Raw genomic sequence first — 24,773 nt, 5'->3', positions numbered from 1 at the left:
ATGTAATAGGTTACAGATTACTAGTTACCCTATTTAAAATTTAATAAGTAATGTAATTATTTGAATTACTTGATCAAAGTAATGTAACATATTACATTTGATTACTTTTTGATTAGGCTCCTTTTCTAATTTTCTAACTAATGTTTTCAGCTGTTAGGGTATGTGTACCCATTAAGCCGCCCAAAATCTAGGTTCAGGTGTTTTATATGGACACATTGACATGATTTATCAGGGGGATCATTTTTTACAAAGCAAGATATATCTCTCATTTGAAAATGTATTAATTAGTTCACGTAAAATTTCAGAAAATAAAGATATATAAAATAAATTAAATAAAGATATTTTATGAAAAAAAGTCTGGCCTGGGATTAATTGGTACTGTGACACAATTTAAGTCCACGTCAGGAAATATTTACAAAATATAAAAAGAATATAAAAAAATCATTAACATACTTACATTTTTAAAAAATGAGGGAAACTCTCCTTGGCAAAATCTTAAAGGACTTACTTCAGATGAACCTCCTTTGTAATCATCAACATTTTCATAAGTAACTAATTTAATTACACATTTTTTCTCAGTAACTGCTGATACCACAGATCTATACTCAGCAAGATATACTCAACAAGATATACATACAAACAGTGGTGGTAAAAGCATAAGTAGCAATACAAGAATGTAAAAATACTTGATTACAAGTAATAGTCCTGCCTGAAAATTCCTATATATCCTGTAAAAGTACATAAGTATTAAAAAAAAAGTGTTCATATCGTCCTTAAGTTCTAACTGATATTATATATAACTTCATGAGATTATTAATATTGAAGCATCTGTGTAAGCAGCATGTTACTGTTGTAGCTGCTGGAGGTGAAGCTAATTTGAACTGTATATAGTTAGCTAGTTTAGTCCAGTGGTTCCCAACCTAGGGTCCGGGTCACTCCAAAGGATCACCAGATAAATCTGAGGGGTCATGAAATGATTAATGGGAAAAAAGGGAAAAAAAGCTCTGATACATACATCTGTTCTCAGTTTTTGGACTTTATCTTCTTTGAAATCTTTGATTTCTGATGAAATATTAGATCAGTTGAACATTTATTGAAATGAAACCATGTGAGAAGTTTAGAAAGAAAAATTGTTTGGTGGAGCTGTTTACGACTCATGACATGTGAAATGTGACGTGTGTTTTATGCAGATTTGCATATTGCTCAGTTTATTGCACAAATTTTGTTGTGAAACAAATATCTTCATCTTTGTCAACAGATAACACACTGCATTCACATATCTTTCAAATGGCTTTATTAGTAAAAAAAAATTAACCTATAGGACTGAAAAGGCAGTGAAACAAATATAATCTATCATGAAGTAAAGACAGACTGGACACAAGTTTGAAAACAAATTAACATTCAATCACTTTGTGGGTAGACTCCTGACTACTGAAATAAATATTTTACCAATTTGATACAGCAATGCGTTATGGTGAAATGTCATTGAGAGCTAGATTTAAGCTCACAGTAAGCTGTAACTCTGTTATAGCTACACTGATAATGATGTTGGTGTGATATTTTAAAAACAAAAAAACGTCAAGAGTCTGGTATCCCAACATGGTCCGGCAGCTTAGCTAAAGGAATTGCATTCAAAGTGCCGCAGAAAAGGTACAGTAGATTCAAGTACATTATTGAAATTCTAATAAAAAAACTAACACCCAGTAAAGTACTCTGTGCAAAAGTATAGTTTTTAAAAACTAAATGATCTAAATGGGCTAGACGATAAACACATATTGGGATTACTAAAAGTCATTTTTCTCACAAGCAAAAACTGAGTAACATATGGCTCAACTCAGCAGATCAAAGGGCCTGTGCAGTTCAAATTAGGACTGTAAATGCTGCCAGATTGATTTGAACCAAATGTTTATGTCCTGGATTGATTCTTGTTTAAGGAAGTCTTGCTTTTAGTGCTAACAATCCTTAGACAGGACACAACCCCAGATCTCCCAAACAAACGCTCCCAGAATCACATAGTCTAAAAACACAGCATGTCTACTACAGAACATAGTATATAAGAGACATTTTATACAGGCAGTCAACTAACCAAGCAGAGTCGGAAAGATCCCATAAACCTGAAATACAAGTATAGTATTCCAAAGCCCCATGTTACCTGGACTGAATGGCAATGACATAAGAGAAATAATACATAGCCTAAGGCCCTAAGATACCCTGCTACACCATTTTCATAAGAACCTCACTGTTAAGTTGGAGCAACACTAAATACATTCAGAGTAGTGATCATCTAAAACGGTAGCAGTGGTAATGCCTTTGTTTTCAAACCAGTGTGGAGTGCATGTTGGAATGGCAGAATGAACTAAAATGATGATGAAGAACATCTGGATGCAGGACGCTGGTCTACAGAGAGGAGGTATCTCTCTGCTTCGGCTGCAGACCGTTGCTGACTTGGAAGCGAGTTTCATCTGATATACCATACTGCTCCAGAGGGTCCTGTGGAGAACGCAGATGATGACTGAGGACTGCCAGACAACAAAAGCTCAGGGTGTGCATAGCAAGTTATTGGAGCAGAAATACACTTTATATTCAAATATTAGTTCACTTAAACCACACACCACACATCAACGCAAAGAAACAAGACAAACACAAAAACATCTAGTCATATAGAAAGTTTGGGTTTCATTCTGGCGAGCTTTTGAGATTCGCTCCACCTTGGAGACTTCTGCCTCTACCTTAATACAGTGAAGGTAAGCTGGATTTCAATGGTGGGTCTCACAGCATCCAAAAATTACATTTGAATAATTCAATAGCAATATTTCTTTCCAAATTTAGCCATGAATAGTTCAACTGAAAACTATTTCAGATCAACGTACTGTTACTGAAAGCTGCTCACATAGAGGTTAGCAGATCATCCTTAGTGACAGGGAAACCATTACTAGTATGACACTGTTGGACAGAAGCAGTGTCTGTGAGGCATTTAATATACTGGTATGCTATTGTGAAGGCTCTCACCTTGCCAGTAAGCCTGTGGATCTCTGTTCTGTAGAATATAAGGTTCTTCCTCATAAACTCGTAACTGCAAGAGATGAAATGACAAAATAACTTAACATTTGAAGGCTAAAAAAATGTTTGACTTGCAGTAAACATTTTAGTGTTAGATGTTGAGTCTCAATGTGTGTATTACTGTCTGAACACTGTATATCTCAGCACATGCAGAAAATAAACACAGAAGTTCATGTTGACACTGCCCAGTATTGGGATTATTATGGGTTAGGGTTTCCCAGTAAACATTAACACCAGACAGCGTCAAGTAATAACAGATATGTTTGAAACTGTTTAACTGAAGTCACATTGTTGACTTGTGACATTGTTTCTCTGGAAACAGCCGCATCATCCATTTGTGACGGTTTCACCCATGTGAGTTTAAAACTGAAGAGAGTTGTAGCAGCATTCAAAGAGCATCTCGCTGCAGATCCAAACCTGTCAGAGCCTCAACCAACAAGCATACAGTACCCTCTATAGAGAATACAACAGTTATTCAGTCTATAGTTCATTCACATGCCTATTGTGTTATTAAGGTGAAGTAACACTCACATACTAACTTTAGCTTTCTTTTTCACACTCAATGACCATGTTTACATCTTTACAGAAAGAAATATAGGCCACATATAATCAAATCACACACAAAAACCTGTGACCCCAAACCTTCGTTGTGTATCAAACAATGTAACAATACAACCCAAGCTGCTGCAACTTATTTTTATTTAAGTTATTTTCTAGGATAAATGTTAAAATACAGGCAAGAGCCCATTACAACATCTATGACCAATAGCCATATAACAGAAATGTACTTTAATCCCCTTTAAATCCTGTATTTATACTTGATATATGACAACCTAATTCACTGATTTTCACATTTTGAATCACTGTATTGCCTCTCAGTTGATTAGTTATTGTAAGGTCCTATTGCAAATATAAACCTCTGTGTTTGTTGTAACAAGATGGAAAAAAGAAAACAGTCCAACCTGGCCTTGATAATGCAGTCAATCCACTCCCCACACTGCTGTTCAGAGTCACACTCAAACAGATACTTCCTCTCTGCCTCATCCAGAAATGCTACAAACAGACACACACACACAGTTAAATAGAAATACATGATACATAACAACACAAGCAGTAACAGGAATATTAAGGCATCAGTGATGAATTTTGATACATTTCAGTGTTGGTGTTTGGTGACATATTAACAATGCAGTTTGATCCATTCTATTGGCTGAGTAACGTAAACACTGCAGCTCACCGATAGAGAATGTCTGGCTGTCCTCCCTCTCCACCCGACACTGCTCCAATAACAAAGCTCCGATTGGCTGTAAAATGAATAAAAAGTTACTTTATTTTGATTCAACATATGGTGTCATTAAAGGATAGGTTCAAAAATGTTCAAGTCTGTCTTAAAACAACAGCCAGGTGCCTTAAATGAACACTGACACTGACACTGACAGTAACAAAAAGAGAGACATTGGCTCTAAAAAGACTGGAATGTTGAAAGATATCTACTTGATTTGACTCATTTGGATGACTGAAGCTTCATATAAGCTTCAGATAAACATTTAAGAAGAAAGGTCTTACACAGAAGAAGGGCTGTGCATTTTGCCCCATAACTTACATTATAAGCACATAGTGAAGGGATCTTCTAATGGCCAGTATTAACAGGAGGAATGGCAAAAAATACATATTTCAGTGTTCATTTGAGCTTCTGACTATTGTACATTTAAAAAAATATGAGCCCATTCTTTAACAGAGAAATGATTCAGTCTAGGGCTGGGCTATAGCCTATATTAATATTATTTCTATATGGTGATATGAGACCAGATATGGGGTATGGGTATGAATGTGTACATGGTCATGGGTATGTGTGAAATGGGCTAGGCTTGTGCGTATGTGTATTAGTATTATGTGTGTATATCTTATTTCATTTTTTTATGCTGCATTGGACTGCTCAAACAGAGTTTCATTGTATACTTGATTTTGGATATCATGGGTGTTGTTTTTTCCTGGTTTTAAAGGCTTCATTACATTAAAGTGATATCATTTTCTGAACTTACCAGGCTGTTCCAGCTGTTCTATTATTTGAATGTACCCACTTCTTAATTATATCTACATTACTGGTGATTATTTATCATAAATCTCATTGTGTAACTATTTTGTGAACGCACAGATAGTTAATCGATAAACAATACAATATTGATGCAATATTGATATTAGGGTATATAGTCCAGGTATGTATCACTCAGCCCTTATTCAATTTATCATCATGAGGAGAACAAAGTCCAGAATACACAGGTGTTCAAATATTAGTCACCTCCTCCTCATCTGTCCGGAAATAGAAGAGGAAGTTCACGACGAGTTTTACCAGCCTCTTCTTTACAACTGTATGATAACAAAAAAAAAGGGAAGTGAAAGCAAACTCATCAGACTACACACCAGACACGGATTACAGTGTTATTACCAAAGATGATGTATGACAGTATGTCAATAGGCTATGTCTCTAGGATTTGTTGCTGACGTTAACATTAGCTGCTCACATTAAGTTACATAAAACGGAAGTGAGTGGTTTAGGATGGATCAAGCAGGGTTACCGTCTCCTTTCTTGGGTCCTCTCATCCCTAGTTCAGCTGCCATCTCTGAGGGCTGGCGGCTCAGACACACCAGCTCCTTCTCGTTGAAACGCATCTCGATCAGTGGAGCAGTAACACACGCAGGTTGAAGACAAGTCACAGGGAGGCTGGCTACATGTCCCCGACCAGAAACCCTCAAAAGCAGTACGATAACAGTGGATATAAACCGTGACCGTGTTGTAGACACTCAGTTAAGACTCGCTGCGTCGCTGTCCAATGCTTTCGGTACGTGACGGAGTGCTGTGGGTCATTTTTGCAGTCAGGAAGCGCACTTCTCCTTCGTGTTACACATCACACTGGCTGCTATCAGCTGGCAGCAGGGCACTCCTCGCTGTGATACTACGTACGGCAGCCGTGCAGGGTCAGACTAGGCGAACTAGAATACTTCACACGTACTGTTATTGGAGCTGCAAAAACAATCTAACTGTATAATGCACATGTAATTATCACAGTTAAAGATTATGTATCAAAAACTTTACAGAAAAGAAGTTTGGGATAGACATGTTAAAAGTCTCAGTATTTACATGTAGGACATTCCAAGTTAAGAAGAAATATGTGAAAATATTAACATTTCACTTGTTTATCTAAATCACATCTAAATATTTACATCGATGGAGGAATGTGGGATAAAAAATATAATAAAATATGATGACTTTCTGTATATTCCCATCTGTACAAAATAAGAGAAAGGAGATTGGTGATTAATTTAAAAAACATAACCTGTATGCAATTTAAATTAATACATATTATTATTTTATTTGTGTCAAATATTAGAAATATATTTATTAAAACATTCAGGTGGGCTATGTATAGCTTAGCCTAATTCAAAAAGAAAACAGTGAAAAATGCAAGAACGTGTTGAATGTCATATTGCCTGAGGAAGGGACAACATAAAGAACTTCAGTAGCTTTATATGATAATGTTCAAGTCATTCTTAAAACAACAATCAAATGAACACTGAAACATATTTCTCTTGCCATAATCATTCCCCCTGTTCATAATGACCATTAGAAGATACCTTCAAATTCACTTATATTATAAGTGCAATTTGGGCATTTTAATATCTAGTATGAACAAGAGCAATGATTACAGCGATGAAAAACTCTTTCATTGTTCATATGGGCACATGATTACTGTTTTAATCATCATCATCCCTTGAATTTTGAATAGCTGTTAGTGTGTTTTGTCTTAATGGAAAAATTATTATTAGGGTGTGGCTTATCTTATCATTTTGTCAGTAGTCCTCCCTCCAGTCCAGTTATTGTTCAGTCTTCATTTTGTCAGTAGTCCCCCCCTCCAGTCCAATTATTGCTGTCCTCATTTTGTCAGTAGTCCCCCCTCCAGTCCAACAGGAGGCAGTAAAGCGCCTAAGGAGCCAAAGCCGAGAAGACACTTTGGCATGCGCAGTACAAACAGTGTCGGCGTGAACCCTACGTTGTGGAGTTGGTGAGTGTTCTTGGAGAAAATTGTACATAATATCACGTCTTGTACGGATGTCGTCATTTCACGCAACGCACTAGTTTATTATCATATATACGGAGCAAGCTACGTTTTAGTTGTAGTTCGATGATATAAATACTTGTTGAAAGCAATTCATTACTCTCAAGTAACAACATTAGCTTAGCATTAGCATTGGCTTAACGAATTCACGGTGTGCTAACACTGTAATGGTCATTCAGTACAATGTATTTATAGTGTAGAGTGATAATAATTACTTACTTCTTTATTGTGGTAAATTACACCAAGCTATTTTAGAAATATTTAGCTGTTGCTAATAAGCAGTGTTTAGCCCTCCGACAGGCTGAGCAATTGTAAGGCATTGTAACATCATTGTTTAAACACACATGCGAGGAACCCACATTGTGACAAATCTGTCCTTACATTTAAAGCATAGTATGCTATTTGAGTAATAAAGTGTATGATCGATGTAGAAAAAGGGGCTAAGTCAGTGTTTTAATATTTATACACAAGTGAGTGCAAATCCACAATCCAATCCAAATCTACAATCCAAAAATGCATAAAATGGTAAATGTTGTTCTTTATATACATCCCTAGCAACAGTGTGTTTTTTTTCCAGGTAACCAGAGGGATTTATTTGGAGTAACTGTCCAGCATTGACTGGACTCTCAGGTGTGTCGTGTTTTGGAGTGTCTGACTCCATCGCCTTGTAAAGATGGATTTCCAGCATCGAGCTGGAGGGAAGACGGGGAGCGGTGGGGTGGCGTCTGCCTCTGAGAGTAACCGTGACAGACGAGAACGGTTACGTCAGCTGGCCCTGGAGACCATTGACATCAATAAAGATCCCTACTTTATGAAAAATCATTTAGGATCATATGAGTGCAAACTTTGCCTGACACTTCATAACAATGAGGTGAGGATGCTCATAATGATTTACCAAGGTTGTGTTGTCTCAGCATGCTGTCATTTCCTTGTTTTGTTAATTTAACTTGTTTGAAGTGTATACTTACAAACTGCTCTCCTCTGCATTATAGGGCAGCTACTTGGCTCACACACAAGGAAAGAAACATCAAACCAACTTGTAAGTCCACTGCTTTGGAGTTTGTCTTATAAAGTACATTCTCAGTTTTCATTTGTTTATGTTGTTCCGGTGATTCATCTCACCTCACCTGCCCACAATGGATAAACACAACAAACCACAGACCTGCTTTACACAGATCATCAGCTTATTTCCCAGTTGTGAACTGGTCAAATATTTATTCATTTGGATAACAAAACTACTGACAAGCCCGCCGTTTCCCGTGTGTTGTTAAACAGTTCAAAACTATATATATGTTGTTTGTTTACAGAGCACGGAGAGCAGCCAAAGAGGCAAAAGAAGCTCCTGCTCAGCCAGCTCCAGCTAAAGTGAAGGTTGAGGTCAAGAAGTTTGTCAAAATTGGTCGACCAGGATACAAAGGTAAACTACCTGCACAATTGTGTACCAGTGCAGCCATTATATAATGATGTCACTGCAAACAGCAGACTATGGTATTTTAACATGTGGCTTATGTCTTCATTTTCCTCATAGTAACCAAACAAAGGGACCCAGAGACCGGGCAGCAGTCTTTACTTTTTCAGGTTGGTGGGAATCCAAATGTAGAATGAGTTAATTTGAAAGGATTTTTTTTTTTTTGGTAAAATAAAGAAAGTAGCTTTATACTAATACTACTTGCTCTTCCTTTCTCCCTCCATAAGATTGACTACCCAGAGATTGCTGAAGGTATTGGACCCAGGCATCGTTTCATGTCTGCGTATGAACAGCGCATCGAGCCCCCTGATCGTCGCTGGCAGTACTTGCTGCTGGCTGCTGAGCCATATGAAACTATTGCCTTCAAGGTGAGTGGGAGATGCATTTCTGTTGTGCTTTTATCATAGATTTCCTTTTGCTCTGACACAAAATTAACACATTTGCTCTTTTAGGTCCCCAGTCGAGAAATTGATAAAGCAGAGAACCGCTTCTGGACCCACTGGAACAGAGAAACGAAACAGGTACTGATTAGCTGATGAACATTTGTTATCACAAAGTCCACCTCAGTATTTTAAACATAGAACAGAGGATATACGTCATTCTTGTTATTCATTCATGTTATTCTTCCTCCTAGTTCTTCCTGCAGTTCCATTTCAAAATGGAGAAAGCTCTTCCACAGTCCAGTGGGCCAGCGCCTCCCGTAGGTGTGAAGCGCCCCCCTCCTCTCATGAGTGCTCCTCGCCCACCGAATGAGAGTATGCCTCCTCCCCCACCAGGAGGGATGTCTGTTCCACCTCTTCCCCCTGGTGCGCCAGGTACCCCTCAGATGCCCCCTCAGATGCCCATGCCACCAATGCCGATGAGGCCGCCACCTCCCGATGGCCTTATGTCTAACAATTGATCCCCTTATAATGCTTTCTTTCATGGTGTCCAGTCACACTGCCCTACCTGTCTAAAATGTCCATCTCGCTTCAATCTATGTCTAAACTCCATATTGAGTAGATTTTTACACATTTTGTTTGGTTTATGTAGAATGAGTTGGGCAGCTTGTTTTTGCGACTGTATAAATATGACAACACTGTTTTGTACAATGTTAAGATTCAGAATACAGAGCTATGCTTGAAAAGTAGCTCATCTTTTAAGACTCTGTTTTTGTAATTAAATGCTGTGGAGAAAAACATTTGCATCTCATAGTCTGGGCTCTTACAAAGACATCACACACATGAAGGTTTATTGATGTATCCACTGAAGATAATGTGAATGAGTCACAGCAGAGGAAACTGTTAAAGTGTCGAGCAACATTGTAGACATTTCTGAAATATTTAGGCTCAAAATTAATATTGTGGAGAAGACATGTTAACTGGACTCTTTGAAGCAGCTGTCAGATGACGTAATCTTGATCTTGTGTTCTGTGTAAATCAGAAAGTTGTAGCTCGATCAAATCTTTTAACAGTTAAGAGTGAATCACTTTTCAAATGAAGCAGCATTTTAAATTCAATGAAAATGCATTTGACTTAACACAAATTCACATGTCAAGCAAAGCAACAAAAAGCACACACTTTATTTTTTACATTATTTTTGTAGTTGTACTTAGAAGTATGGACTTCTTTTTAAATCAGGACTATCATCTTTCAATAAATGTTATCAAAACAGTTTAAAAACTGCCAAAAAATGAACTGAACAGATCCAGGAAAGAACAAACTCATCCTTTTTGAGTCTTTTTCTTCTTCTTTTCCTCCAACTTTTTGTTCTTCTTGGGTGCTGGTGCCTCACTTTCCTCACCTTCATCCTCCTCAGGTTCTTCTTCTTCAGGTTCACTGTGTTTGTCTCTCTCTTTCTTGTCCTTGACTTTCACGGCCCTCCTGTCCTTTAATTTCCCTTCTCCTCGCTTCATGAGTTTTTTGTCTACCAGCGGCTTATTTCTGAGACCTCCTGATGCTCGGGCTATTGCTCCTTTCCTTGACTTCCCTATTTTGACCCCTCCTTCGTCATTGTCTTCCTCATCATCATCATCATCGTCGTCGTCAAGGTCTGGCAGCCACCAAAACATCACTTCCCACAGAGATGTCTCAGGCTACAGGGAAGGACATGCAAAGTTGTTGCAGCAAAATAAGCAGGTAAATATTTAGCTTGTTCTTTTAGGATTAGATGAGATAAACTGTCAAATAGGTGAAAGGTCTTTACCTCTGATGGTTGCCCTCTGTGTCGTAATGTGCCTGAGCTTCTCACTGTCACTCCAACATCATCTTCCTCCTCTGCTGTCCCCTGACCACGCAAAGTTTCTGTGTATTTTTTTTTTTAGAAAAACCACTCAGTCACAACAGGAATGCCATTTAGTACCTAAACTATTTCTTTTGCTTGCTAGTGTACTTGCCATTAAGTCTCTGAATGCCCGAGGTGAGCACCAGGATGGTAATGGCCACAAACAAACAGCGGTTGAGAGTGACATTCTCCCATGGTGTTTCAATATTGGTCAGATTCTGGATGGACAAGGTTTTCTGCAAGGATGCTGAAAAAATGAAAAAACAAGAGGGGAAGAGTGTTTATTGTAAGCTGACAAAGATTATGGGGAAAGATAGTACAGTAATACTCACTTGTCCTGGGGAAGCTAAGTTCCCTGGGTAAAGTCTTGGGTTCTGCTTTTGGTTGCTGTGGCAGTGGAACTACTTCCTGCAGCAGAGAAACATGTAGATTATAAGAATTTGTATTAGCAATATGAAAAAGTGTGAAAAGTGGTGCATCGGTTGGTTGTTTTCCAACTAACCTCTTTGATTCTCCTAGTAGTGTTCATTTCTGGAACAGACAGATGGTTATTATATAAAGGATAATATGAAGAACCATGAACAGAAAACAAACATGCCCACAAACGAATCTGTTAGTCCACATGTATTTTATGTATATTCATAAATATATGTTATAATTTAGGTTGAACATATGCTTAATTTTACAAAACCCTCATATGCAAAAAATTCAATACTAAATAATTTAGTCATGCAGTGAGTCCTAAAATCCTAAAACTGATCAAGTGTTGCTGACAAAAAGTGTGATCACCAAAATTATTACAATTCATCCTGTAGGAAACATTGTCAACCCCAACATTTCAGGGCAATCCATCTAATTGTGGTTGGATGAATTTCACTCAAAACAAAAAATGTTACCAGATGGCGCTGGAGTAAAAAAATCAGAGGAGTTATCACAATACATGATTTGGGAACCATCAATGCCTGGACAACATTTTGTGCCAATGGATCAAGTCAATGTTGAGATATTTCACAGGATTACTTAGATCTTTAACCTGTTGTCACATTGTCAGTCAGTGGGATTCAATCTCTGGGGAATGTCTGTACAAACCTGTCAATCCATCAAATGTTTGTTGAGATATTTTAGTTTGGGCTGACATTGCCATCTCTAGTGCCTTGCTGCTAAAAATACATGCACCTGGCTGCACCACACCTTTTAAGACTATTCAGGGCTCTGTCATACAAGGAAGATTTTGTGTGTTTGAAGGGGGTTAGGCTTATTTCACCTCACTGACTAGTGAAATGATCTGCAAGCCTAACCGTAACCCTAAAATCCATCCAGCTGAGATGCATTATCACTGTGTTGCCTTTGACCAGAGATCATGTTTCAGTGGCTCGCTGTGCCACTGCTTCCAAGTATTTATAGAGTTGTACCATATCCGGTGTGTACAATAGATGAAGGCTTTTACGAGGCATTACAGGTTCTTTGTGTGTGTGTGTGTGTGTGTGTGTGTGTGTGTGTGTGTGTGTGTGTGTGTGTGTGTGTGTGTGTGTGTGTGTGTGTGTGTGTGTGTGTGTGTGTGTCGCCACCTGGTCTGCGGGTCTGTCGAACAGGCCTTATTGGAGGAGGCTCTGATCTTGGTGGCCATAACTCATCTTCAAATGTCTCATAGCTTTCCTCCATCTCTTTCCTAAGAGAAAGATGTGGGGGTAGAGGTAGGGGGTGCAAGCAGTTAAAACCTGAGTTTATTTAAAAATGACTGAGCACATGATATTATACAGTATGTTAATGATACACAAGGCTTTGTGTGTCTGTAGTCAGTGATGAGCCAAAGGATTGTTGTTATTTTTAGAAATACTTTTCTTGCCAGCTGTTACCTTCTCTAAACAACACAGTTCATTAGATCACAGTTCAATTGTACATATAGAATCAGCATTCATCACTTTGTACTATACTTGATCTAATTAGTGTTCCTGTTTGAATGCTCGAAATGGTACAAATAGAAGGTCAGCATCTCCAATTTATGAATAAAACTGAAGCACTTTCATGACCTTCACATTTTGAATGCTGTGAGGCCTCTTATGTCTTACATGACATTTCTAAATGCACATTGAGCTAAAGTCCCAGCAGGCCTATAAATAGATGAAGCAATGCCATTGCAGAGACAGATGGATACACAGTGCATATAAATACACAAAAAGAAAAGAGTCAGTGTCACTATTATACCTCTGGCTAGCCTCTCCTGCGATGTAACCTAACCTTTGACCCGATTGAAATAAAGACCTACCTGGTTTGACATTTGGGGTCCCCTAGGCAGCGTCGGGGAACCTTTGTCACAGAGCCGTTGTTCCTCTGCAATGATGGCAGCAGAGTCACGCTCCAAACTATCTGACAGTCAAGCACAGGTGCTGGAGAATGAAAAAACAAAAAGGCATTGAGTGTCAGTCAGAGGCAGTGACGGAGGCATGGTTGACATGACCACGTGCCATCCAGCTGTCAAAAGGGAAGACTGAGAGGGGAAAGAAGGCCACAGGTTATTCCAATATTTGGTTAAGTTTGAGCTCAATATACTAAAATGGTTCATCACACGTGATATAAAAGAAGTTACAATATTTCAATTCTGTAGATTTCAAGCAATTAGGACAACACTCCAATCAGCATTAAATGTCGAAAAAAGGATGTGTTGTCTGCAAACAGATGGAAAAATTGAGTTGTGTGTAGCAAATAAAGGCGATATTTAAAGATGTGTTGAATGCTTTTGTTCTGTTTGTCTGGGAATCTGTGGACATCACAGCACTGTTTCATAATTCACCAGCAGAGAGCACCACTGTACTTAGGAGATTCAGGCTGCTCTGCTCCTCACATGCAGTCTCTAGTCTATCAGACAGACAAGCCAACATGCAGATTAACACAAGGACACATTTCTTTTTCATGAGCTGACCAACAGCCACACCCTCTATACCAAGCAGTTTAAATGCATGTGACCGTTTTGTTAATAATTTCTTTTTAGTTGATTATATTTTTAAGGAGGTCCTATTCTCCCATTTCTCTACAGCCTCTCTTGTCCATTGAATCAGGGACGTATTGTCATATTGTGCATTTTTGTAGTAAAGCTTTGGGGCAAATTCACCACTTTACATGATGCGGAGGAGCTGTGTAAACAGATGTAAAGATGATTGGGTTATATCAGAATGAGGTGGTTGCAGGCCACCTTTATGTGGGAGAGAGAGGAAGTGTTGGTAAACAGACTTGTGGCGATGGTGATGACTCATACCTTTGCTAGGCCTTTGCCTAACTCCAGCTGAATCACACAGCACTATAGCCCATCAGTAATACTTTGAATTGCATGTAAATTCTGTAACCTTTGCTGCGGGTTCACTGACCAACCAAGGGCTGGGTCTCAAATTGTATTCAGAGTAGCATTGTATTAGCACGGGGTCATGGTGGCACTAGAGGAACGAGAACATCAGCACCTAAGTTGGTGCCAATCTATCTCTTAGATTTTGAGATATTTCACTGCATAAGTGAAGAATTGGAACTGCTGGTAGAGCTAGAGGAAGAGTAGTATGATTTATCCTTTGGGGCCCACAAACGACCAGAATGCAGAAGTTGCTTTAAATGATGAAAGAGTATATTTGCTAACAAAAATTGTGATTGGATGTTCTGTATTTAAGGCTACTGATATTTCTCTTACATACATTTATTACTAAAAGTAAGAAGGTGTTGATTATGATGTGTTGTATTTACAGTCAGTTGCATAATGAATCAATAAACTGCATACAAGGGAACCAGAAAGTATCCTCAGGCACCACTCTGATGAAGGAAGAAAATGGTTCCTTTGTTGTTTTTGATGACCACAATTTCAGTGTCAATGCATGTAATTATTTCAGTGTGGATGAAAATCTTGGACCAACTGACAGACGGACCAGCAGTCCCATCCCTAACTGTACCGCATATTAAGCCTATGATCTTATAGTCCAGTATACGAGAACATACTGAACGCTGAAGTGGCATCTTGTGCTCATTTACTGTTCTTCTTCTTCTTAATGAGCTCATCTGCAGACTTAATTGACCGAATGCACACTCTCACCCCGCCGATTTGTCAGTGTTTATTAGTCCCAAGGATACGGCCTCACAACTAGTTAGAGTGCATCATCTGCGTGAACAGTTCTCTCAATTAGCACTGATTGAAAAGTGCATTTCATTTGGATAAATTAATTCTTCCAAATCAAGTCCTCTGATATCCTGGAAACCGACGGGGGTTCCACCTTGATGTCAATAAGTAATCTAAACTGCTTCTGTTTTCTTCTCAGTAAGTGTCTGAGTAAAAAGAAAGTGAAACTCTGCCAGGTTTGGGCCAAAGTCTTTAAGATTGTTTCAAGGACAACCCAAGCCCCCTGTGGACGCATTGTGCCCAATAAAGTGAGCAAATACTGCCCGTGGACATCCACGTCCCCAATTCAGGCTCTGGAGAGATTTCGGGTTGGGTGACGCTTTCTGTCCCCTTTTGTCCTTACATAATGGGGGCCGCACTCAGAGGACAGACTGACCCTCCGACACCCAGTGGGAGCTGCTCTGTGCCCTCCTTCACTGAGCAGTATGGTGGAGCGTGAAACAACATTAACTGTGTCGCCTGCCTGGAACTTTACAGGCTTCAGTGACTTATGGGGACTTGAATTAATATCGGATTTAATTCTTGTGTTTTGGTTTGAAGTCATTGTGACAGAAGAGCTGATGTTTCTGTATAAAGATGACACTGAAAGATGTTTTCTCCAGAGCTTAAGACTTTAAGGGATTTGAGATCTCAGTCACAAAGTAAATTCAGTCACAAAAATGATTTTGACAGTCTTGACTCTTTGACAGTTGTGACAGACCTGACCTGACTAGAAGTAAACACAACCTGCACATTTAAAGGTTCTGTATGTAGGAGTCAGAAATTCCTTCTCTTTAGTGACAATGTTTCTTTTTGTGTGTGTGTTGTGTTGTTATGCTGGTTGTTTTTTGACATTAGCGGAAGAGAGGAAAGGCACTTGGTAGTGTCAAAAAAATGTCACATCCTTTGAATTTTTATGGAAAATCCAGCCCGGGTAATTCAAATAGAAATCAGTTTACAGGCTTACAGACAAACAAGAAACATATCTGTTAACCCTAACCCTAACCCTAATATCAACTCATGGTTCTCAAGGTCCATTTAGTATCTTTTTCCAAAGCTTTAATCAATATTGTTGGAGACAAAGGACAGGTTCACAGTTATTAAATTAGGTGCTCAAATGAACATTGAAAAGTTTTGCTCACTGTAATCATTCCTTCTGTTCATATTGACCATAAGAAGATCCCCTACAAAGTTTGAGCAAAAAAAAATGTAAAAGTCTATCTGAGGCCTCAGATGTATAAGTTAAGTCAAAGCACATATCTTCCACAGTTACAGTCTCTTTAATAAAACAATTTAATAAAATGCCCTCTTGTGTTTCAGCAGACAGTGTTTTCCTGTTCAGCTGCAGTGGATAGGTAATAACAAAAAGAGGCACTAAATACACTGTAACTTTGAACGATACTGAATTTATTAGACACATTTGGACCATCTGATATATCATATCAGCATAAAATTAATTGTAATAAAGTCTAAACTTGTATAGTCTAATAGTCCTTTTTGAACAGGAGGACTGTGGATTTTGTCCCCCATCACTTACCTTATAAGTGCATAATGAAGGGATCTGTTTATGGTCAGTATTAAAAGAAGGAATGATTACAGATGGGAAAAGTGCCAATGTTCATTGGGCATTTGACTGTTGTTTAAGGACAGACTTGAAAAACTGTGAATTTATCCTTTAAGTCAGTTGTCATGGAGATAAATCTGGAGAGCGACTAGCTGTTACAATAGTTTATAGTATTGTAACTGTTAGGTTGGCTGAAGAGTTAAGCAAAAAAGTCTGTTCTTGACCTTAGAAATGGTAAAAAGAAATCACAACAGAAAGCCTTGAAAGATCTGAAAAAAGCTAGTGGTGAACCTTGATTTCTGATTTTTTTTTTGTGTGGAAACTACGTATTAGTACAGCTTTATTCAAAGAAAAAATGTTCAAAAGCCTTGAAATTAGCTGTGGATGTTTTACACTTTATTGCTGACAGAGATGAAAACTGAGGAAGGATTTAAAGCAGGACAGAACTGGATGCTGATGGTGGATAAATGATTATAGATAGAGATGAAGCTGCTAGGCAGCCTGACAGAAGTAGCATTTTCCAGAAATCTTGTTTTTTAATGGTACAGCCAAACTCTTCCATTCAGCTCTTTCTGGAGTGCTGTGCTTCTTTGAATCAACCCTCTGTGGAGCAATGTCAGCACTTCTGACTTAAATTACTCCCAAGCAGTGTACAAGCATCAGCGCTATGTTGAATGTTTAAATGAGGAACATGGAATAGAGCTTATTTACAGTGTCTCTGCATAATATATGTAGGTAGAAAAAGTGTTTAGCATAAATAATGCCTTTCCCTTGTGCATGTTTGTCTTATGAGGTTAAGCAATATGCTGTTCACACACACTGACAGGTGCTTTTTTGCTCTCTAGTTGCTGATCCAGCAATACAACTCCCCTCAGAGACTTTATACTGTACATACAGGATAAAGCGAAGGCATATATCTTTTATGTCTACTATGAAATTGGCTTTAAATTGTTTTTGCTCTCACTTTTATTTATTCTGACATATTTATTGCTTAATTAACTCTGTCTCCATTATAACACTGTATTAAAATAGCATTTTAGAAGATGATTATTATGCACAAAGTGAACACATGCCATCCTGAGAGCAACTCAGCAAGATTGAACTAGCAACCCTCATTCACCAGACGGTCTCACGGGACAACCTGCCGGCCTTCCAGCACAGATATCAGCCTGTTTAACATCCTCCTCCTCAGATGTGCTGACAGTGTAAAACCTGCACTTGAAAAGGAATGACACAGGATCCACAAGGATTCACTCATACGTCTCAGTGAATCTTGAACCAAAGCCTTCATGTTCTCTTGGAGCCACTGTGGGACATGTGTGTTTTTCTGCTGTGCTGTATCTCCTCAGACAAGCTCTCACAGCCTTTGATCTCTGGGAGTCCACAACATGCAACTGACCGGATCATGAGCGTCAGTCCTGCTGGAGTTCATGAGGGAGAACTGTGCTATAATCCGGACTGTGTCTCAGGCAGATAAATGTTCAAATGCCCAAACAATGTGATAATCTGCCCTTCATTTTCCCATCACAAGGATCGAAGAAATAGAGGTGTAACACCCAGAGACACACGTCGAGAGAAGCTGACCCAGAGGAATGCTGGGACATGTATGTGGATGAAAATGACTCTGGCACAGGGAATGTGGTTTGATTTGAGAAGAAGATTGGGAGAAAGATTTTCATCACATGCAGGCTATGCATTTCCTTCCATTGATCTTTTTCCCCAAAATATCTTGAAGCCTTGTTTCATCATTATGGGGTGAGCGCACAGGAGATTGAGGGGAGATAAGAGAATTGAGAAGAGAGAAGAGGAAAGTAATTGGTTAGAGATAATAGGTAATGGAAATCCAATTCATAGTGTTTGATCCCAAATATTCAGTTCACTTCATCATCTCTCTGCTATATAGCCCATCAACTGTTTTTATGCAACTTTGATGATCTGAATTTTGACACAGTAAAGGTATTAATACTGATATGATGTGTTATAGACTCATAAAAAACTATTTTCTTCTCTCTTGCCCCCCGCCCCCCAAAAAAGTTTTTGCTTTAAAAGTTATTTCTTTGTTTTTGTTTTTCCAGGTCTCACACTTTTTCCAGATATGTCCATGCACATGAAAGCTGCATGGCCTCAATATGTACAGTTTTCACCCTCTCCCTCTTTTGCCCTCTGTCTCTCATTTTGTCTCTGCCATTTTATCGATGCAGTAATTTGCCCTGAGATTGTACTGCGGTCTCCCGGGTGCTATGTGTATTAATTACCATCTATTCATCTGAGGCTGTCCAGCCTTTCAGCGTGCTCTGGAGCTGCGGTTCCAGGCCAATGCTTCACAGCTTCTGTCACAGCACTAATGCTCCGACAGAAGGGTGTGTGCCTGTGGGAGACGAGTAATGTGAAACCTCATGCAGAGAGGGGGAGTGTGAATTATCGCTGCGGCCCAGTGATGACCACGTTTATGACATCTGGAAGCTGTGCAGAACATGAGCCTGGATATGCAAAATGCAAAAGTTGGATTTTGTTTGATCATGTTTTCAGTCCACATACACCCATGTCTGTTCATGCACTAGTTGTATGTATGGCAGCAAATAATCAGTAACTCATTACATGTCTTAAAGTCATTATTTATTTTTAAGCTTTTATTTTTACAAAGTCAAACAACCAGTTGTTCTCTCTCTTGCAGAATTCAAGCTTCATATAATGATTGCTAAGAGGACTGACTGCTGCATGAACATATCCTTAACCCTCTTCTTCCTCATCCACCAGCCATCTTCTCTTCTTAATCAAGGAGCCAAACACATGTGCTTGGTTTATATTTGTCCATCTTAGCCAGCAGTGTTGCTGTTCAGCCCTGTATTTATTAAGAATATAATCTCTTTAGGCCTTATCAGAAAGATTTTGTTAACTAGAGGGGGGCAAGTGTGAAAAAATATCCTGCTCTGCTCTGCTTGTTAATATAAAAGAAAATCATTAGAACAGATTTAAAATGTTTTACTTTGCTGCCATGTATGCTTATTTGGTCAGTTTGTGCCATACATTTTAAACTCACAATTGAAAAAATTCAAATTGCAGCAAAGTATAAAGCTTTAGTCACAGTTAACTATCAAAGATGCTTCAAATGTACCAGCATAAACATAAAACATGTTTGATTATACAAACTGTTAATTCCTTGTTTCTCACTCTGGTACTATAATCATGTTCCCTTTTCCCACCTTATAAAAATGATATGAAATCCCCAAACCTCAATAAATAAACATCTGGATGCTCCTTGATATAAACTCACAAGACAGATACAAAAGATGCATATTCAGCTATGAATTTTTCTCTCTGGAAATAATGGATGTTTTGGAGAGAAAAACATGATTTTGAATAAGACAAAAGACTACAGATACGAGTCAGCTCTGTTGTCATTTTCTAGTCCGATTATTATTCATGCCTGCTGCAGCTTCATTTGTGATCACAATTATGACGCGTTTCTCTGATTTTGAAACTAACGTGCAACCATTTTCTTTTCTTTCCTGAGATATTTTACCCTCTGTGCCCCTCACTGCCTCTCTCGCTCTCTCGTGTTTGTGTGTGAGCAGCCTTTCAGCCGGCCCCTGCTTTCAACTGATTGTAGATAATTACAGCTATTTGACTGCAGCTTTCACAGCCAGTCCTTTCTGGAGGCACTTAGAGAGGGAGAACATGCCAAGCTGAGGTCCTTAACTACAGACACAACGGCAGTGTGAATATGAATAATATATTTAACTGATGTTGGTGCTATTCACATGTAAAGCTGCCCTACATGAATCCTCTGAAAACCTCAATATTTAAACAGTAGAAGTGTGCACTGATTTATCTGATATAGCTCTATTCTTTTTTAGGGGAAGAATTAAAAGAGAAAAAGATATATCAATGACGCAATATCACCCTCCAAAACATTAATAGTTGCAACACAGTACCGCAGCCATCTCGAAAATCAGCCATTCTTTTCAAGATCCTACCACTTTTCTGGTAGAAATAACACATCAGGCTGTTTAAGAGCCTTTGTGATATATTTGTAATATATCGAACGTCTTGGTTTTATATAGAGGGGTAAATGACGTACAAATTGGTGGCAGCTTCACAGTACATGGAATTCATTCTCAGCCTAGTCTTTTTAGAGACTGGCCCATTCTCTCATACATTATGAGCCTAATCCTGGTTTGAAGGAATGTAATTGTTCTTGAGCTGTCGTAGGCCTACATTAGCTACATGCCTCTCAGCTCAGTGCTATATCCAGAACAGTAGGAATGAGTCAGACTCTTTATGATGACAGCTCTCCTTGTCTTTCTCTGTCTTCCTCTCTTTGCCTGCCTGACACTTTTCCCCCCTTTCCCTTCTTGTTCTTCTCTCTCGGTTGTCTTCTGTGTCCTCCCTCCCTCCATCTCCTGCTTACATAAACTGTGTTGTGTGTAGCGACAGTGGGGACTTGAAGACTCATCACAGCCCTCACTCAACAGGAACCTGCGTCTGTCTGTCTCCTTGTTTCATGGGGAGCCATGACAGCTGCACACTTGACCGCGAGCAAAAGTGGATAATAGCAAGAGAGATCAAAGCAGAAAAGGATAACACACAGACGTGCACTTTCTGTCTTCATCTTTCTACATCTCTCTCCCATATACACTCCATCGCTCTGAGTCTCACTTGCCACACATGAGACACATTATGGGCCCAAAAGTTCAAAGCAATAACTTGCTTTTTTTGTCTTCTTTGATTATATCCAGTGAATGATTTATTAGACTCTGTCAGACTTTGCCCCCTTGATAAAAGTAGATGCAAGGTTGACAAAAGTTGGAAGCTTAACAGAGACAAGAACATGTCAGTTGGTACTCAAGGAGGACCAACAGGACCCCCCGACTATAAGATTGAGGCTAGACATTGTTGAGTTTGAAATGTATGATAAGCTTGAAATGTTTCGAGAATTCAGCAGTTTGGTGAAAAATGGCAAACATGGAATAGTTATGAAACCCACCAGAATAACACCAACAACTACAAACTCTGTATACAGAATAAGGAAGTGAAATCACATTTAATCATCCAGTCAAAAATAATGTTTGTTTTTTTTTCAAATGTTTTGTTAATAGTCCAACAAGAAATGCTCCCTTTTGTCTCAGCCGGCTAAGGTGCATGTCAGAGGCTTGTTTGATTGATATTAGCTGTCAGGCTTACAGAACAAAGACAAAGAACAAGCATGTAACAGGACCAAAGTAACATTTTCAGGTATGGTACCATGCAGTTCAATGTGCTACAGCTGAGCAGCTAATTAGCTGTCTGCTAATGCTGATGTTAGTGGTGCACTTTTTGTGAATGACTGCTTAGTGGCTTGTTAAACAAACTAAAGTGCAAGAAAAGGTGTGTGTTCATTTTTGTAAGTTAGATAAGAAAGAGACAAATGTGGGATGTTGTTCAGAGTCTCTGGCTCTTGTATTGTCTAGCAGGATGCTATCAGGCTCAGTGTGACCTGCTCTGTCTATGATCAAACACCATGTTATCGCTTTATGCAATATTTGATTTGCTGTATGGAAATAAGTATTCCTGCTACGTAAGCAGAGAATGGAGGCATTATTTTTTCTTAAAGGAGAACACAGGTCTAGTGATTTTCAGAGCAGATATAGCTGTAGAAGACAAAAAAAAGGCAATTTAATTTTAGTTGAAGGACAGCTTCAGGGATTGTCACACCTATTTTCACACCTACATCAAACTGCTGCTTTAATTTTTCCTTTATCTCTTATAGTTCCAGGCAAGGAAGAGAATATATATGTAAAAAGTATTCCTTTAATAGTCAAAAGCTCAACTAAAATGAAAAAAACTAAAATGTAGCCAACTTGATAGTGCCTCAACTAGTCTGTCAAAGATATAATTTAGTTGAAACACAACATAGTTGTTCATATTATGAGAGACTCACATGAATACAAAACAGATGCCTGTGTGTACACTAGTAGGATGTTTTTCTTCCGATTTTTGTCCTTCTTGCTGCTTTACACTGGTCTCAGTTTGTATTTAAGGGCTGTGAAATGGGGCAGCCAGAGGAAAAGCAAGAGATAGAGGAACTATGGAGGGAAAGATGGCAGTAAGTGTACGATTATTGAACTGAACTGTGCCCCTGGTTGCCTTCAGGCTTGTATTGTCCTGTAGGGTGGAGTAGAAATTCAGACACACACACACACACACGCACACTGACGAATGGGAAAGCCTTGGTTTTTGTTTATCTCACTACTGCAGGCACTCAGACAAACCCCTCTGACTTCACATGCAGGCTCACATATGTGATTGTTATGCCCGCTGTGTGTTTGTTGGCACCTGACGACAGATTTCTTTCTGCCTGTTGGTGGAGTGTAATGTGCACATTGTACAAGCCTGTGCATATTTATATGCAGTGATGAGAATTCTCTCTAAAACAAGGGACCCAGCAGTAATTTTTGAACATGGAACAGGGAGCAAGGATGCTTGCAGCCAAATTTTAATTCTCTGTTCAGCTGAGTGTATTATTTTGCATGTGTGAATGGCTGCAGAGATGAGAAGGATTTGCTGCTGCCTCCTTTGATTCATCCGCTCCAGGCTATTTGCATGATTATGACGTTGTAATGCCATCACAGATCATCTAGAAATGTAGGTGATTATTCATGTCCCTTTTGCTTTTTTAGTGCTCTGAGTTCTGTTTTAATTTAGATAAATTTCACATTTACAAGAATCCAGGAAGCCAGATATACAACTCAGTTTACCACAGAACAGCAGTGAAAAACAACAGTCAATATGCGATCAATACAGGGGGAGATGTGTGACAGGCTACTTATACTGTAGCAGATATGCTTGTGTGCTGTATGTATAATGGGACTTCTGGTTGACTGTGTATTTCTCTGTGTGTGTATGTTTATGTGGACCTGCAGCTGGTGATAAGAGAGTGATCAATGTATGCCTCATAGTCCAAGACTGTTAACATTTCAGCTGTGTGTAGGAGTCCCACACCAGGTGCCAAAGTAAAATAAGATTAACATTTATTTTCTCAGTGCAGTTAGAGTGCAGTAATTAATGCAAACCCGGGCCTCATTTATCAATGTTTTCTTTTCTTCTCTGTATGCATTAGGTGCCATGGTGCTTGACCAAGCGCTTGTTAATTTCTTAATATATCACAACATAATTGGTGCCCACTGTGAGTGTAAACAGAGCTCAGACTTTGCACAACTTGTGCCAAAACAGTAATCCTTTCTGCAGATGTGATGCAATAAAAAACAAAAATAAAGAGTGTGTTCTCTGTCATCACTTTTGCCAGACTATAATTCATTGTGTATGTGCTCGCTGTAACAATGAGGCCTGCATCAGCTGTGGCTCACTGTAGCTGCTGTAGCCCTGGCCTCAGGTGTTAGGTGAACATGCCAGGTGAAAGCAGCCCAGCCTGCATCAGCACACATCATCTATCCCCTTCAGTCTCATTCTCTGCAGGGAGATAGTGCTCTCATCAGTCACCCCTCTCCATCAGCTCTCCAGTGATTGGCTTATTATCAGATGTCCTGCACAGACGAAGGATGGGCCATGCATCACTGCACACATCGTTGTTTCTACACACACACACTTAAGAACCTCTGTACACACATTTACTGACTACAGAGACATACACATTAAGACACCTAAAAGAATAGCATTTTTTTGCCTCTTTCAGTGTATTAGTTGAACACACATTCATGCACGCACTTGGATGTGAGTACACGTTGGTGCACTCAGAGAGAAGAAGACATTGACAATGAAATTCAGCCTATGATGATGCTACACCACAAAACCTGCCAGTTGCCATAGTTACAGAAATGACATTAATGGTAAATATCATATTAAAGGAGCACTTTCATATTTGTACATGTCAAATTTTGTTTATTAGTCATGGTTAGTAAAACTCAGCCTATGAAAACAGTTATATAATGTCTATTGTTAACCTAACACGCCAGATGGTTTGTTACACAGAGCGATCTGAGAAGTTGTCCTTGGAAACTGTTTGGAAAAGGGCAGATATTTTCAAAGGATACTTGGCAGGTGATTGGATGAACCATCTGTTTATCACTGTCTTACCTTACCTTGTGAGGTAGCTGGATTTCCGAGATTACATGAGAATGTTTACTAGATGCTTAGTGGTCCGAACTACCAGTGGTTTCAACACAAGCACATAAC

The 24,773-nt window shown here is 38.9% G+C and overlaps 2 protein-coding genes across 2 annotated transcripts; one reads left to right on the top strand and one right to left on the bottom strand.

The window, feature by feature from the left end:
* Positions 1–1,277: 1,277 nt before the first annotated feature.
* On the bottom strand, positions 1,278–5,994 carry plekhj1 (pleckstrin homology domain containing, family J member 1). The gene is made up of 6 exons (XM_053329940.1): positions 5,637–5,994; positions 5,360–5,427; positions 4,298–4,364; positions 4,023–4,113; positions 3,010–3,073; positions 1,278–2,490 (listed from the first exon to the last, which is right to left on the bottom strand). The coding sequence occupies exons 1-6, from the start codon at positions 5,728–5,730 to the stop codon at positions 2,398–2,400; spliced, it is 477 nt and encodes a 158-aa protein (XP_053185915.1). The 5' UTR covers positions 5,731–5,994; the 3' UTR covers positions 1,278–2,397.
* Positions 5,995–7,075: 1,081 nt separating this feature from the next.
* Positions 7,076–10,001, top strand: sf3a2 (splicing factor 3a, subunit 2). The gene is made up of 8 exons (XM_053329935.1): positions 7,076–7,121; positions 7,753–8,046; positions 8,168–8,214; positions 8,483–8,592; positions 8,704–8,753; positions 8,871–9,011; positions 9,096–9,164; positions 9,278–10,001. Exons 2-8 carry the CDS (start codon positions 7,849–7,851, stop codon positions 9,542–9,544), a joined length of 882 nt encoding a protein of 293 aa, XP_053185910.1. The 5' UTR covers positions 7,076–7,121; positions 7,753–7,848; the 3' UTR covers positions 9,545–10,001.
* Positions 10,002–24,773: the final 14,772 nt, after the last annotated feature.

Source organism: Scomber japonicus, chromosome 12, assembly GCF_027409825.1.
Source record: "Scomber japonicus isolate fScoJap1 chromosome 12, fScoJap1.pri, whole genome shotgun sequence".
NCBI lineage: Eukaryota > Metazoa > Chordata > Actinopteri > Scombriformes > Scombridae > Scomber > Scomber japonicus.
Note: the sequence above shows the minus strand (reverse complement) of the source record. Positions and strands in the feature narration are given on the sequence as shown.

What these genes read in the sequence shown, in the direction of transcription:
- plekhj1 (XM_053329940.1), bottom strand. Translation starts at nt 5,730, where the DNA reads ATGCGTTTCAACGAGAAGGAGCTGGTGTGTCTGAGCCGCCAGCCCTCA. An exon ending in TCCGGACAGATGAGGAGGAG is followed by an intron (nt 4,365 to 5,359) that starts GTGACTAATATT and finishes TTCATTTTACAG; the next exon opens with CCAATCGGAGCTTTGTTATT. An exon ending in GACTGCATTATCAAGGCCAG is followed by an intron (nt 3,074 to 4,022) that starts GTTGGACTGTTT and finishes CATCTCTTGCAG; the next exon opens with TTACGAGTTTATGAGGAAGA.
- sf3a2 (XM_053329935.1), top strand. Translation starts at nt 7,849, where the DNA reads ATGGATTTCCAGCATCGAGCTGGAGGGAAGACGGGGAGCGGTGGGGTG. An exon ending in TGACACTTCATAACAATGAG is followed by an intron (nt 8,047 to 8,167) that starts GTGAGGATGCTC and finishes TCTGCATTATAG; the next exon opens with GGCAGCTACTTGGCTCACAC. An exon ending in ATGAAACTATTGCCTTCAAG is followed by an intron (nt 9,012 to 9,095) that starts GTGAGTGGGAGA and finishes TTGCTCTTTTAG; the next exon opens with GTCCCCAGTCGAGAAATTGA.